The 14322-nt window shown below is 40.6% G+C and overlaps 1 protein-coding gene across 2 annotated transcripts in view; it reads left to right on the forward strand.

Annotated features, from left to right (window-relative positions):
- The window catches only part of Phtf1 (putative homeodomain transcription factor 1), a 39013-nt gene that overhangs the window by 17907 nt on the left and 6784 nt on the right, over positions 1-14322 (forward strand). For both annotated transcript variants that reach the window (XM_005369753.2, XM_026777370.1), the window contains exons 6-15: positions 346-502; positions 1070-1204; positions 2540-2699; positions 4808-4981; positions 5089-5178; positions 7381-7602; positions 10097-10225; positions 11002-11274; positions 12228-12359; positions 12786-12872. In XM_005369753.2, the coding sequence (XP_005369810.1) occupies positions 346-502; positions 1070-1204; positions 2540-2699; positions 4808-4981; positions 5089-5178; positions 7381-7602; positions 10097-10225; positions 11002-11274; positions 12228-12359; positions 12786-12872 (1559 nt within the window). The remainder of the gene's footprint in view (positions 1-345; positions 503-1069; positions 1205-2539; positions 2700-4807; positions 4982-5088; positions 5179-7380; positions 7603-10096; positions 10226-11001; positions 11275-12227; positions 12360-12785; positions 12873-14322) is intronic.

Here is a 14322-nt window from a genome sequence, read left to right on the forward strand (position 1 = left end):
TCTCTCTCTCTCTCTCTCTCTCTCTCTCTCTCTCTCTCTCTTACACATAAGTAAAAATAAATCTTAAAACACCTAAAACTGCCTGCTGCCTTGGCATCTGGTTATCCTGTGGTGGAAGCCCTTTATCATGCTACCAGTTTGTAGAATACTTCCAGTAGGTTTTTTTTTTTTTTAACTTATCCAGCAATCTGTGACTTTAATTTTTACTCAGCTAATGTCCAAGTGCATGATATCTAGGAAATTATTTATTTTTATTAGTCCTTTTAGAAACGACAGCTTGTGGAAGCAGCATGCATAATTACAAGAGTGTGCTTTTTAGTACTGTGCATTTTCAATCCTCTGCAGTAACAGCGATTGTGTTATATCTCATGATGCCTATTGTGAATGTGAGTGAAGTGCTCGGACCGCTGTGCCTTATGCTCCTCATGGGAACTGTCCACTGTCAGATCGTGTCGACTCAGATAGCCAGGCCGTCTGGGAACAATGGGAATAGGAGAAGAAGGTAAGGTGGGAGGTTGACGAGCGCTGGCCTTTCTTCTTGTTGCGTATTTGATTTGCACATGAGTGCTGCTTCACTTTCCCCTCGTGCTAGGAAGCCTTATTAACCTTTTGGTTCCATATGACCTCTTTCTCACTCAGTGCAGTATGTTCAAAAGGAAATTACTACTTTTTTTTTTAATGTTTCTTTTCTTTTTTGAGGAAGGGTTTCTTTGTAGCTTTGGAATTTTTCCTGGAACTAGCTGTTGTAGACCAGGCTGGTTTCAAACTCCCAGAGATCCGCCTCCCTCTGTCTCCTGAGTGCTGAGGTTAAAGACGTGAGCCACCACCACCAGCATTAGCATTATTTTCAGTAATAGTGGATGAACAAATAGATAGCACAGGACTTTGATCTTGACTCTGCTTTGTCCTTAAATCATAAAATGCCCTATGGTCGTTTGTCCTTGGTGTATGAGTCTAACTATGTTTGATTTCAGGAAATAGTTTGTTAGCATAATTTTCAGAAGGCATGTTATTGGCATAAATAGAAAAGGTCTTGAATAATCTGAAATTATTGAAATTTTTTTTTTAGAAAATTACGAAAAGCTGTAAATGGTGACGGGAGCCGAGACAATGGAAACAGCTCCTCTGGTAAAGTCAGAGGAGCAGAAGCTCTAGAGTCCGCACCCAGCGTTGGTGGGTTTTGGGGGACTCTCTTTGGCAACAGGTGGGAGTCTCTTTTATTGGAATTTTACTTGATTTTGTGTTCCCTTTACTGTTGGCAGGGTCTGTATGATAATTGGGCTGTAGATGTAAATAGGGTGAGCTTGGTTTATAGTTTTGTGAGTTTTAAGGGTCTGCAAAGACTTGTTCACTCAAACTATTATCTCTACTGTCTCTCATGTTATCTATAAAACTAGTACAGCTCTCAGCATTTCATTGCATTTGATTTTAATGACTTTTTAGACCACAGTTGCAAAAAGCTCCCTGAAAGGCTAAAGGCCTTAACCAACATTTTACAGAAAAGTGAATTGAAAAAAGATGGGGGTTCTTAGAGAGAGTTGATACCCATGAGGAATGGGATGTGGTGAGAAGCCTGATGTTGGTGGATGGTAGGATAGAAAGACAAATGGATTAAAGATAAACTTGAACTCATTTGTAATTATGCAGGTCATAAGAGCACCAGTGTGATGACTCAGGCACTTGTTTTTTCTTATATTAAGGATGGTGAGTTTAAAAATAAATCTCCTTTTTGAATGTGAACTATGTTCACACATTGTTCTAGAGATGTATTCACTCCCCTTATTACTTTTTTGGTTCCATGTGACATTTTTTTTTCACTCAGTACAGTATGTTTAAAAGGACACTTACTACTTTTTTGTTAGCATTTATTTTTAGAAATGGTTTTGAAAAAGTATTCTCTGGCTGGGGTATAGATACATCAGTGTAGGGCACTTGCCTAGTGTGAACATGTGTGAGGCCTGGGTTCTGCATCATCCTCTGAAAAAAGAGAAGAGGTGAGGGAAAGGAAGAGAAACATTCTCTCTCTTTTTCTTTTCTTCTTTCTTTTGAAATGTTTGAATTATGTTGGATACTGTGTGGTCCATGTCCTAAGTGATTGTCGTAGTCAGAAGGGAGTAGTAGGAAGGTGAAGTCACAGAAAGGTAAACTCCTTCTGGGTTATTGCATCTGGCATGAAGCTTAGCAGACATTACATAGTCACATAGCTTAGTGGATAGAGTAAGGGTTAAGGTACTGAAGCATGGTTATTGTTTAAGACAGCGAATATTATAGACAGGTACTGTGAAGCGCATTGATGGGCAGTATGAGATGGAAATGGGCGTTCCTTTGGAGAGGTGAGCAGAGAGAGATTTATCTTTAAGAGTGGGTGAATATTTTGCCCTTGAATACCGTTCACAAGGTAGAGATCTGAACAATACAATTTCTGAATTTTCTTGACTTTCAGAGTAATATATTATACTCCATAGAAGAAAGTTTTGTTTCATGAAAGATACTGCTCTCAGAAAAATAATTAGTAACTTTTTTCTTTTTTAAAAAATAGGATTAAAAGGGTGAAATTAGTATCTAACAAAGGGACTGAAACTGACAATGACACAGGCTGTTTCCATCCTATCATTAAGAAGAGACAGGGTCGACCAGAGATCAGAATGTGGCAAGCAAGAGAGAAAGCGAAGGTTTCGGATGGAGAAAAGTGCCGTAGGGTAAGATCTAGATGGGCATAACAGTATCTTTTTTGTCCTATGTAAAATTTTCCTGTTCTGAGACTGTGTTAGAGACATAAACTATATACTCATAGGTGTGTAAGGTTGTCAACAAACCGTAAGTAAGTAAACAAGGAAATGCTACAGGCAGATTGGAACTTATGCGCCAATATGAGAACTTACTGTTTCCGCTACTAGCAGCCTTCATGGTGGGTGGCAGCTTGCAAGAACACAGAGCAGTGTAGAGAGACCTACAGTCAGTTTAGTAAGGGTTTGGGAAATTTCTAGGTCTAATGTAGGTGGTTTGTTCTATGTCTAAAGCTACATACTTTTGTTTTGTCATTTTGAATTTTTTTTTTTTTAGTTTTGAACTGAGGCATTTAATACTTATTTTATTAAGGTTTATTCCTGGGCATTTTATTTTTTAAAGAAATATAATATTTTTATTTATTCTTTGAGGATTTGATGTGTGTACATAATAATATTTTGAGTATATCTAACCCCCTTGCCCATATCTCCCTCCTAGCTTTATGTCATCATCTCCGTCCTCTTCTTTTGTACCAAGTCCAATTAGTACTGCCAATGTGAACATGGGCATAGGCACGTGAATAACATCCCAGAGACCATAGCCCTAGAGAAAATAGGCCTTCTTTCCAGCAGCCATCATCTACAGGAAGCTTGTCAGCTAATGTCCCTCCCACATTATGCTAGAGTGTTGACTGTTTTGATCTTGGGCATCGCCACAGCTGCTATGAGTTAACAAGTATAGTGTTCCTGTCATGTCCAGAAGATACTGTTTTGCTGTAGTCCTCTCTGACCTCTGGCTCTAAGCCTCTTTCTGCCTTCTCTTCAGTAATGGTCCCTGAGCCTTGAGGGGAGGGTGGTGTGATATAGATAGTCCATTTATGGCTGTACTCGCCACAGACACTTAGTCTGCTTTGACCATTTATGAGTCTGTATTAACAGATGTCCATTGGAAAAGGAAGCTTTTCTGATGAGGACTGACAACTTCACTAATTTTAGGTATAGAGATATTTAGAAGGCAATTTGATACTGTGTCCACTTAGGAAAATAATAAGGTCCTTTGAGCTCCCCATCTATAGAATTTTGTACACAGGATTATAGTACTAGACTAGAATTCTCTTCTGAGGAGTGGGCTTTAAATTCAATCAGAAACCAGTAGGTTGTTCCCATAATATCCATACCAGTATTGCAGTAGGCAAATCTTGCCGGATCAGTTGTTGTGGTTCTCAGGGTGCTCAGTTGGGCAAGACTCTTGATGACTTTTCTGTCTTAGAAGCCTACATAGCACCTTCTGTGAGCTAGTTAATAAGGAGTAAGATCAGGTCAGTACCAGATGGAGTTCTTCAAGTCCTGTGACCAAAGTGCATTGTTTCTTAAGCAGTAGGGTCCAACCATCAAGTTTTGTCCCCCAACAACAACTTGAAGGGAGGAATGTCAAACCTGGCACTGGGCTCATTGTTTGATGAGAACCGAGGCTTCTGGGAGGTTTATGAACCTCCTCATGAAGGGTAACTCCATTTAGGCTGATCATGTCATCAAAATTGGTTATTATTTTAGGTTGCTTGTAACAGGTTTCCATATAGCTTTTCCAGATATCTTTGGATATGCTTACCCTCATCCCACTCCTCCTCTGTCCTAGTCTCCCATCAGTCTGGTAGTTATTAACCCATCACTGCAGGCAGGCATTGCTCTGAGTGTCTTACAAGTATAGTGACTTCCTTGTTTACAACAGCCCTGTGAGCTAGGTACTTTGTGTTTGACTTTTGAGATGAGGACGCTGAGCCTCAGTCTCTAGCTGGGAGCTGTGACAGAGGAGGTGTAGGGTTTGACTTGAGCCTGCACTGGAACTTGTCATCGCACAGCCTCGCTTTTCGGCTGCAGAAATGCAAGTGCACAGTTTTCTTAATTTTGAAATTTTAAAAATGTTGACATTAAAATAATGTTGAGATCAAGTAATAAGTAAACTTGTTTGGGTTTAATTTCCTTTCATCTCTTGGAAACCATTCTGTGAATTTTGCTTTTACATGGACAACTTCCTGGAGTGTTTTTTTGCTGTCCATTGTGAGATACTGTTTCTCTTGTAGGAGGCGTATAGACGTTTGGGTAATGGAATTTCAGATGATCTGTCAAGCGAGGAGGACTGTGAAGCTCGGACACAGATGATATTATTGCGTAGGAGTGTGGAAGGGGCATCAAGTGACAATGGTTGTGAAGTTAAGAATAGAAAATCAATACTTTCAAGGCACCTAAACTCTCAGGTAATTTTCTCTTTTGTCTACAAAGCTTGGATGTTAGTGCCAGAAACACTGGATAGCAGCAAGATATTTACAAGTTTTCCTGTTGTTTGTTGGTTTGCTTTTGGCAGGTAAAGAAAACCACAACAAGATGGTGTCATATAGTACGGGATTCAGATAGTCTGGCTGAATCAGAATTTGAATCAGCAGCCTTCAGCCAGGTAAAGCATTCTTTTGTAAGAGCGGAATTTGAGATGTCTTCTTATGTGTAATGACTTTATCTGTTCCTTTCTTTTGACTCTGTAAAGTTTGTGTTTAGTTCGCTTCCAGTTCTGTTGACTCAATTTGAGATAACTGCTCACCCCTAGAAAGGAAATAAAATGTTTTTTTCATTTTTTTTCTAATCTTCAAAGTATCAAAGATGGGCTGGAGAGATTGCTCAGTGGTTAAGACATTTACTGATCTTTCAGAGGACCTGGGTTTAATTCCTAGCACCCACATTGTGGCTCACAACTACCCATAACTCCAGTTGCAGGGATCTTTTGCCCTCATTGATCCCTGTTGGCATCAGGGTTCCAGGCATGCGTGTGTTGCACATACATACATGCAGGCAAAGCACGTATACATATAAAATAAAAGAAGCAAAGCTTTAGATGTGGCATAGGTGCTGCTCAGGAGGATAGTTATTTTGGCCGTGGAGATGGTTCATTTGGTATGCTTGCCTCATATGCATGGGGCCTGAATTTAATCCCCAGAGTCCATGTTAAAAAAAAGAAAAAGCTGGCCATGGTAGCACATGCTTGTAATGCCAGGAATGGGGAGGCAGAGCCAGGTGGATTTCTGGACTCTAGTCACACGTGCATACATACATAGAGGGAAAGGGAGAGAGGGGAAAAGAGAGAAAGAGAAGAGACTTACTAAATTGGTTTTTAAATTTTTTAAAAATGTATTTATATGTATAAGTGTTTTGTTCATGTGTATGATTTTGCACCACATGTGTGCCTGCATATGTCATAAAAGAACATCAGATCCCTTGGAACTAGAGTTAGGAATTGCCATGTGGGTACTGAGAATCCAGCCCGCATCCTCTGCAAGAACAAGTGCTTTTAACCATTGAGCCATCTCTCCAGTCTGGTTTCTGAAGTGATATGGTTGCTTAATACTCATTTGGCATATGGAGTTTTATCTTCAGTGGGGTTGGCACATCTGAAGACAGACTTTAGCAGAGGGACCTCTAAAAGGCAGGAACAGTGGAGTCTGATTTTGAGAGTGCAGGGGCATGTTTGAACATGATCTTTATAGGTGAGCATAGTTAGATGGTGCTGTGGTTTTGCTGTGTTTGACCAGGCAATTGGGGTTATGGAAAAAGTTTCATATTTCCTTTTGTACTGCTAGTGTATTACACCATCTCTGATTTTCTCTGCCAGGTTATTTTTGAACATACTTGGGCTGGGCCCTGAACAAAACAAGCTCTTCTGTTAAGCTCAGAGTGTCTCAAAAGTCTTAGTCTGGTATCTGGGCAGGTCCTTAGGGTGTGTGTCCAGGAATCACTCAACACATAGTGCATCTAAGTTGAATAGTCAAATGTTTTGGTAGTAGCTACGTAGAGGAAATTTTTTTAAAGTCCCACTCTGCCAGGTAGTCTCTAAAGGAACAGAACTGATAGCATGCATATATATAATGCATACATTTATATGTATTTCCATAATATATAAGTATATGTGTATGTAGTAGATATATGTGTGGTATATATGTGTATATATGTAGATACATGCATGTATGTATATATACACATATATGGTATATAGGGGATTTCTTAAGACTGGCTTATAGACTGTGGTCTGAGTAGTTCATCAATGACTGTCTTATGACAGCAAGACTGAGAATCTGGTGGTTGTTCCATCCATATGGCTGGATGCCTCAGCAGTCCCAGTTCGATGCTGGAATCTGAAGGAATACTGAAGGGCTTTCTGGTCTTCCATCTGTGTTAAAATTCCAAAGATGCTGGATTTAAGAGCAGCTGCAGCAACAGAATAGATGGACTTGACAGAGTGAAGGAAGCAGGAAAAGGCAAGACTTCCTCCTTTTACCTGGGCTGCCATTAGGTGATGTGGCCCAGATTCAGGATGAGTCCCCCTGCTTCACTTAATCTGATTAAGAAAATCCCTCACAGGAGTGCCCAGAATCTTGGGTTTTAGTTGATTCCATGTGTAGTCACGTTGACAATCAAGAGTCACTGGAGTTTAACATTTAAGTATTAAGTTGCATTATCATGTTTATTATATGATGCCTTGGACATTAGCAAAGACATGGTGATCAACTTATGAAACCTTGCCAGCCATCGCCAGGAGTGATTCGTTTTAATTGTGTTTCAGTATAATTCTGAAATTTATGTATTTTCCGTTTTTTGTTTTCCTTTAAAGGGTTCTAGGTCTGGTGTGAGTGTTGGCTCTCGGAGTCTTAACTTGTCAAGAAGAGACTCAGAAAGCACCCGCCATGACTCAGAGACCGAAGATATGTTATGGGATGACCTTCTCCATGGCCCAGAGTGCCGGTCATCTGTCACCAGTGACAGTGAGGGGACTCATGTAAATACCCTTCATTCAGGGACGAAACGTGACCCCAAAGAAGATGTTTTTCAGCAGGTACATGAGGATAACTATTAAAACAGTGTGGTAGTTAGTGTTTGCCAACTTGACAAAAACTACAGTCACCTAGGAAGAGTGACTCAGTTGTGGAATTGCTCCATCAGACTGGTCTATGTGCAAGTCTGGGACATTTTCTTGTTTGCTTATTGATGTGCGAGGGCACTGTGAGCTGTGCCATCTCTGAGTTGGGAGGTCTGGGTCACAGAAGGAAGGTATCAGAGCCAGCCAGTAAGCAGCACTTCTGCATGGTGCCTGCTTTGCTTCTTTGGAGTCCCTGCTCTTACTTTCCTCAGTTTTGAACTGTGACCTGGGAGTTTTAAGGTGAGATAAACCCTTTCCTTCCCAAGTTGCTTTTGTTCAGTGTTTTACCATGGCAACAGAAAAAGAACTAGAACAGATAGCTGATACTTCCTCCATTCTTAGCATTTGTCAGCCACTGTATCATGGTATTTAACTTGACAGCAGTCTTCTAAGGGTACTGTTGTCATCCACAGGTTAGAGATGGGGAAGTTGAGCATAGCTTGTAAGAGAGAATGTTGAGATGAGAACCTGAGAATACTCAGCAGTTGCTTGACCTGAATTTCTCTTCCTAATACTTTTCTCATTTTCCTTCAATGATCTTTACTGTTCTTTTTCCCTGAGTGGCATTGTTTGATTTGGTACTCTGTTTTATGATATATTGAATTTCATGTTTCATAAAAATTATGCAGAAATGGTATTGCTTTTTTCTCTTCTAAGCACAAATCAAGTGATAGTTTTGATCTCGGGTTTGATTTTAGTCTAGATTCCTTAGAAGATACTTGATTTCATTCTACATCTGTAGAATTTATTTGTAGCCACTTGTCACATGCTAAAATAGTTTTAGGAATACTGCGAGGAAGCTAGAGTAATGCATGGCAAGAATGTGAGCCTCCTCAGGGCCAGTGCACCTCCGCTGAATCCCTGGGGCTGGTGCTTGTGTGTCCCCGTTGCCAGTTCTCATGGCAGTCTTTTTTTTTGTTTTTTTGTTTTTGGAGACAGGGTTTCTCTGTGGCTTTGGAGCCTGTCCTGGAACTAGCTCTGTAGACCAGGCTGGTCTCGAACTCACAGAGATCCGCCTGCCTCTGCCTCCCGAGTGCTGGGATTAAAGGTGTGTGCCACCACCGCCCGACCATCTCATGGCAGTCTTGAATGGCTAATAATTCTAATAATTCTTGGGTTTTTATGCTTTTGCCTCTTTCAAAACTGCCTTGCATATAGCAGTGGGTATTTTTTGTTGTTGTTGTTATTGTTCTGTTTTGTTTTTATTGCCAATGAAGACATGGAAAAGGTTTGACATTTATGTTTGGACTTCTGGGAAGCAATAATTCTTTTATTTGCTCTAACACAGCTTCATTCCTTACCTGCTTGGTACATGTGTGCTGTAACTCAGCTGACCTCTTGCTGGTGTTTGAAGCACCAGCCCACTTGTGCTTCTGGACCTCTGCACACCATCTCTTTGTCATCTGGGAAGCACCTTTGCCCTTTGGCTTACTCCTCATTTTCTAGACAGGTCTTGGTTGAAGTTCTGGGCTCCTTTGGAATCCTTTGCTGTGCACTTCTCAAGCATGCGCTCTTTTCCTCGGCATGCTATCTAGTGACTTTGTGTCTCCTTTAGTAATCTTTAAGTGACTAGATGGCAAGGCCATGTGTCCTTTTGCCCTGTAGCTCAGGCTAGCTTGGCATTTGCTATATAGCCCAGTTTGGCCTCAAGCTTGCTATCCTCTGCTTCAGCTTCCTGAGTCCTAGAGTACAGGCATGCAGTGCTGCAGTGTATCCTGACTTGAAGCATGGCCTGCAGCAGGTACTTGATGGATACTGACAACAGACGATGTATATAGTGAATACATCAGTGAAATCAGTAAATGTTCATCATCTTTATGTGGTATAAAAAGAAGTCATCCATATGTCCTCCCTTTCTAGCAGATACCTGCCATGTGCTCCTGTTCTAGAAGCTTCACTTTAGTTTGTGGGCACAATGGTATGGATGATACACTCTCTGATTTCAGAGCAAAATTGGGCTCAAGGGTGTGGTAAGGACCAGTTGGAGAAAAGACTCTTGAAGTGATACCCGTCAATAAGACAGTCCCAGCAGAGGAGAGTGGGGATGGTGTCATGGTGACTACCATTTCTGTCTTTGGGCCGTTATGTTTTTTCCTGTCCTTAAGGCCTCAAAATATCCCAGCTGTTGTATGGTCTCCTCACTTTCTGCTACTCTTGGTACAGTCTGTGGCTCTAGAGGTGCTTTCCTTTATACCGTGCCCTTCATACCTTTAGAGAGCCAGTGACCTTGGACATCCAGGATCCTAGCTCTCCCAGATGAGACTACCACATAGGTCTTTCTCAGAGTGATGGGTTTTGAGATAGAGAATGAATGTATTGATAAAACTAAACCCTGGATTCTGGGAGCTGGATAGAAGAACTATCAGGAAAGATGGAATGGATAGAGACTGGTTTGTATCTTTCTTCCTAGAACCATTTATTCTGGCTTCAGAATTCAAGTCCTGCCTCTGAGCGAGTTAGTGCAATAATCTGGGAAGGAAATGAGTGCAAAAAGATGGACATGTCTGTTTTGGAGATAAGCGGCATCATCATGAGCAGGGTAAGAGTATGTGCTTCTGATTTCTTGAAAACACACTCACAGAATGGGCTGTTCAGTGAGATCTATTTAACAGCACTAGCTAGTTTTATGTCAACTTGACCCAAGCCAAAGTCATCTGAGAAGAGGGAATGAACTCAATTAAGAAAATACCTCCATAAAATCCTGCTGTAGGGCATTTTCTTAGTCATTATTTGGGAGGGCCCAGCCCATGGTGGATGGTGTTAATCCCTGAGCTGATGGTCCTGGGTTCTCTAAGAAAGCAGGCTGAGCAAGCAACGAGGAGCAAACCAGTAAGCAACACCCCTCCATGGCCTCTGCATCAGCTCCTGCCTCCTGTCCTGACTTCCCTGGAAGTATAAGGGGAAGTAAACCCTTTCTTCTGCATTTTGCTTTTGGTCATGTTGTTTCATCACAGCAATAGTAACCCCAACTTGTAACTTCGATTTGGAAACAGATTTTGAAGTAGTCTTTTGTTGGTGGACTTTACACTTTGCATCATTAGATGCTCAGGTTTGCTCTGCTGTCATTCCTTACTGACTGAGCCTAGTTTGTAGCAAGTCTTGAGTCTGTTGACATCATCCCCTCTTTGGTGCTGGAGATTGAAACCAGGGCCTCTGACATGCTTAGCTCTAATGCCAGACCAAATCTTTGTCATCTTTTGTGTATTCCTTTTAAGATTCATCTTTAATATTCTAAATTGTATTTGATAAATACTTCTGGTACTTATACTCCCTTTCCCTGTGTAGTACTGATGGACATTTTAAATCGGGTTTCAGGTCAATGCTTACCAGCAAGGAGTCGGCTATCAGATGCTGGGGAACGCCGTCACCATTGGCTTAGCATTTTTCCCATTTTTATATCGGCTTTTCAGAGAGAAGAGTTTTGACCAACTAAAGTCCATCTCAGCAGAGGAGGTTCTGACCCTCTTCTGTGGTGCACCACCTGTCACACCTGTTGTTATTTTGTCTATAATTAATTTTTTTGAAAGACTATGTCTTACTTGGATGTTTTTTTTCATGATGTGTGTGGCAGAGAGAACATATAAACAGGTGAGTGGACAGACAGACAACATTTGGCCCCTCTGCCTCCATTTATCACTCCATTGAGTCATTTTATTCCTTTGACTTTGAGACTTTTACATTTAATATTCATATTTTTGACATTTGAAAAACATGTTATAATCTGAAATCTTTAAAAATATTTTAATATTCTGTTTTTTGGCGGCTTCATATTTTGATCAACTCACCCGTTACGCTCTCTTATCTTCCCCTCTCACTCCTGCAGGTCCCCTTTTCTTCTCACCACGTCTCCTCTCCATCCTTTTTTCAAATGGCCTGAGTTTTATTAGGTTGTTTGCATGAGTGTGGGTATGGGGTTATTAACTAGAGGGAGACAACTCAGTAGGTACACCACAGATGAAAAACGCCCATCCCTGCTCTCCTCTTGTCCGGTCTTATGCAGCCATGAGTGCAACAGCCATGTCATGTGAAGTTTTGCTGAAGCCTGTGTGTAGAAACAAGTAGTGTGTGTTATTGACTGCTCAGCATCAGGGCCTTGCATTTTATCCATAGCAGTACAGTGTCAGAGTCATAATAGTTTTGTAAAATGGCCAAGGAAAGAAATGGACTGAAATATGATGAGTTTTATGTATCGAGGATTTCCTATATTGGGGATGTGCACAAGGAATGTAATATCTGACTGGAAATACAATTCTGGAGTCAGCTAGAATTGTGTATGAACATTAGCAGCTGGGAAAGTTTAGGATTCATTAAAATTTCCAAAGAATATTCCTTGCATGCATTGAGAATGTGCCGTATTTGGAAGATGTGCTTCATTGTAGGATGGGCTTTGAAGTGGACACTGCTATCCTGGGGAACTACTGGATAAGAATTTTGATCTTGTGTTAACACTTTAAATATACCAGGAATACTATTGATGGTTATTGAACATGCACTGCGACAATGTAAATTTTATTTTGTAATTTTTTTTACATCTCCTTTAGAGATTTTTATTTGCAAAACTCTTCAGCCATATTACTTCTGCCAGGAAAGCCAGAAAATATGAAATACCTCATTTCAGACTTAAAAAGGTGGAGAACATTAAAATATGGTTATCACTGCGTTCCTATCTAAAGGTGAGCTGTTGGATTAATTATGGGATACTTGCAGGGCTGTGGAAAACATATGCATTGATGATTGTGGCCACAGTTGCTAAGTATGAGGGGATTTCTTGTCACTGGTCATTCAGTGGCAGTCAGAGTTGCTGGATGCCATGTGAGACATGGTGTACTGAAGACAGTAATGGCATGTAAGGAAAGGAAGAGGAAGAGAAGAACTGCTGCCTGAGACAAAGAGCTAGGAATTACATGCCTTTCTGGTCAGGAAAGATCCTCTAAGGCTGAAAATATGTTAATGAATCAACCTCTTAATTTGGAAAAACATGGCTTTTAGTGTTTCAACTAGATGCCTGAAATGTGTTAAAATGCTCTGTCAAAGCTAATTGTGTGAGGCTGTTGCTGTCTGGTCATATCTAAAACATTAACATGTGCTTTGCTCCACAGAGGCGGGGTCCACAGCGCTCAGTGGATGTGGTTGTGTCATCTGTCTTCCTGCTGACACTTTCAATTGCTTTCATTTGTTGTGCACAGGTAAAGGGTTCCTGTCTGTTTTAATGTAAGGGTAATTCTCTGCAGTGCCCACTTTGTTTTAGAGCAGGCTGCCGTGGGTTTTAAATGTGTCTACACTCCTTTGATAGTCTGGACACCTGTTACTATTTTTTTGACTTTTGAAGTAGGAGTGTTGAAAACTTAGATGAACTTAAACCTTGGCTGTAAAGCTGTCACACTGATAGATGTAAGTAGTGTTTACCCACATTCTTCCTTCAGCATCGTTCGCTCTCTCTCTCAGGAGACTGACCCTTCTCATTCATTTATTGCTTATCTGTTTATTAAATTATGGGCTGATGTGTCCTTGATTTTACCTAGTGGGTTTATAATCTGTTATCTGTTAGTTTTGCTGTCTGAATTGTCCCACATTTACTTTCTTTATAAGCACTTTTATTCTTTCTGTATTGTAAGACGTTACAGGCTTATCACATATCTTCCCAGTTGGTGAGTGGTAACTACAGTGGTCAGAGAACAGACTCAACTGTATTCAGTTCTTTAAAATGGGTAGAGGCTTCTTTTATTCCCTGGCATTGCTTCGTTTTATTAAATCTTTCATTATCCCTTCGGATCATGTCTGCCAGTGCTGAGAGCAATGTTCTCTAAATACTGTTTTCTCTATGCATACAGTTTACATTTGTTCAAGGCACATATTCAGTTTGGGATTGCTTTTTGTTCTTGGTGGAGGTGTGCTTGAACTCATGATTGTGGAGCTGTTTGTTGCCATTTATACTTTAAGCATTTCTTTTCCTTGCTTGCTTGAGACACATTCTTATTATATAAATCAGAATAGCCTCAAATGGTGGCAGATGTCTATAACCCCAGCAGTGAGAGAGGCAAGGAGGAGGATCAGGAGTTCAGAGAGGCCGTCCTTAATTATATAGCCTGGGCTGTGTGAGTCCCAAAGACTGAAGTCCGGGTTAGTGGCAGGTAGCCGTATTTGCTAAGCCATCTTGCCAGCCCCTGGTTACCTGTTTCTTATACAATGTCATAGTCTTAGTCTTTTGTAGTACCTGATCTATTTAAGTATAAAATAATTGTTGTAACTACAGATACTGTTTGCTTCCCATTTGGCTTACCTGTTATTTTCTTCTCAGTCTTTTGTTTATTGATATTAATATTCCATTTTGTCTTCTCTGTTGTTTCTACTTTTGTTTACTATTGTCTGAGTAGTGACCTCAGAAATTAGCTTAGTGTAAGGTCTAATTAAATGGTTGGTTCAGTTTAGTCTAATGCATAGTTTCCTTGATAATGACAGGATTTTTTTTTAAAAAAAATATTTATGTGTATGGGTGTTTTGCCTGTATATATGTCTGTGTATCACATCTGGAATCTTTTTTTTTTATTGAGAAAAGGAAAAAAAAAAAGTATCCGCCTCCTCCCAGCCTCCCATTTCCCTCCCCCTCCTCCCACCTTTCTCCCCCTCCCCCAAACT

This window comes from Microtus ochrogaster, unplaced genomic scaffold (genome assembly GCF_000317375.1).
Source record: "Microtus ochrogaster isolate Prairie Vole_2 unplaced genomic scaffold, MicOch1.0 UNK60, whole genome shotgun sequence".
NCBI classification, from domain to species: domain Eukaryota; kingdom Metazoa; phylum Chordata; class Mammalia; order Rodentia; family Cricetidae; genus Microtus; species Microtus ochrogaster.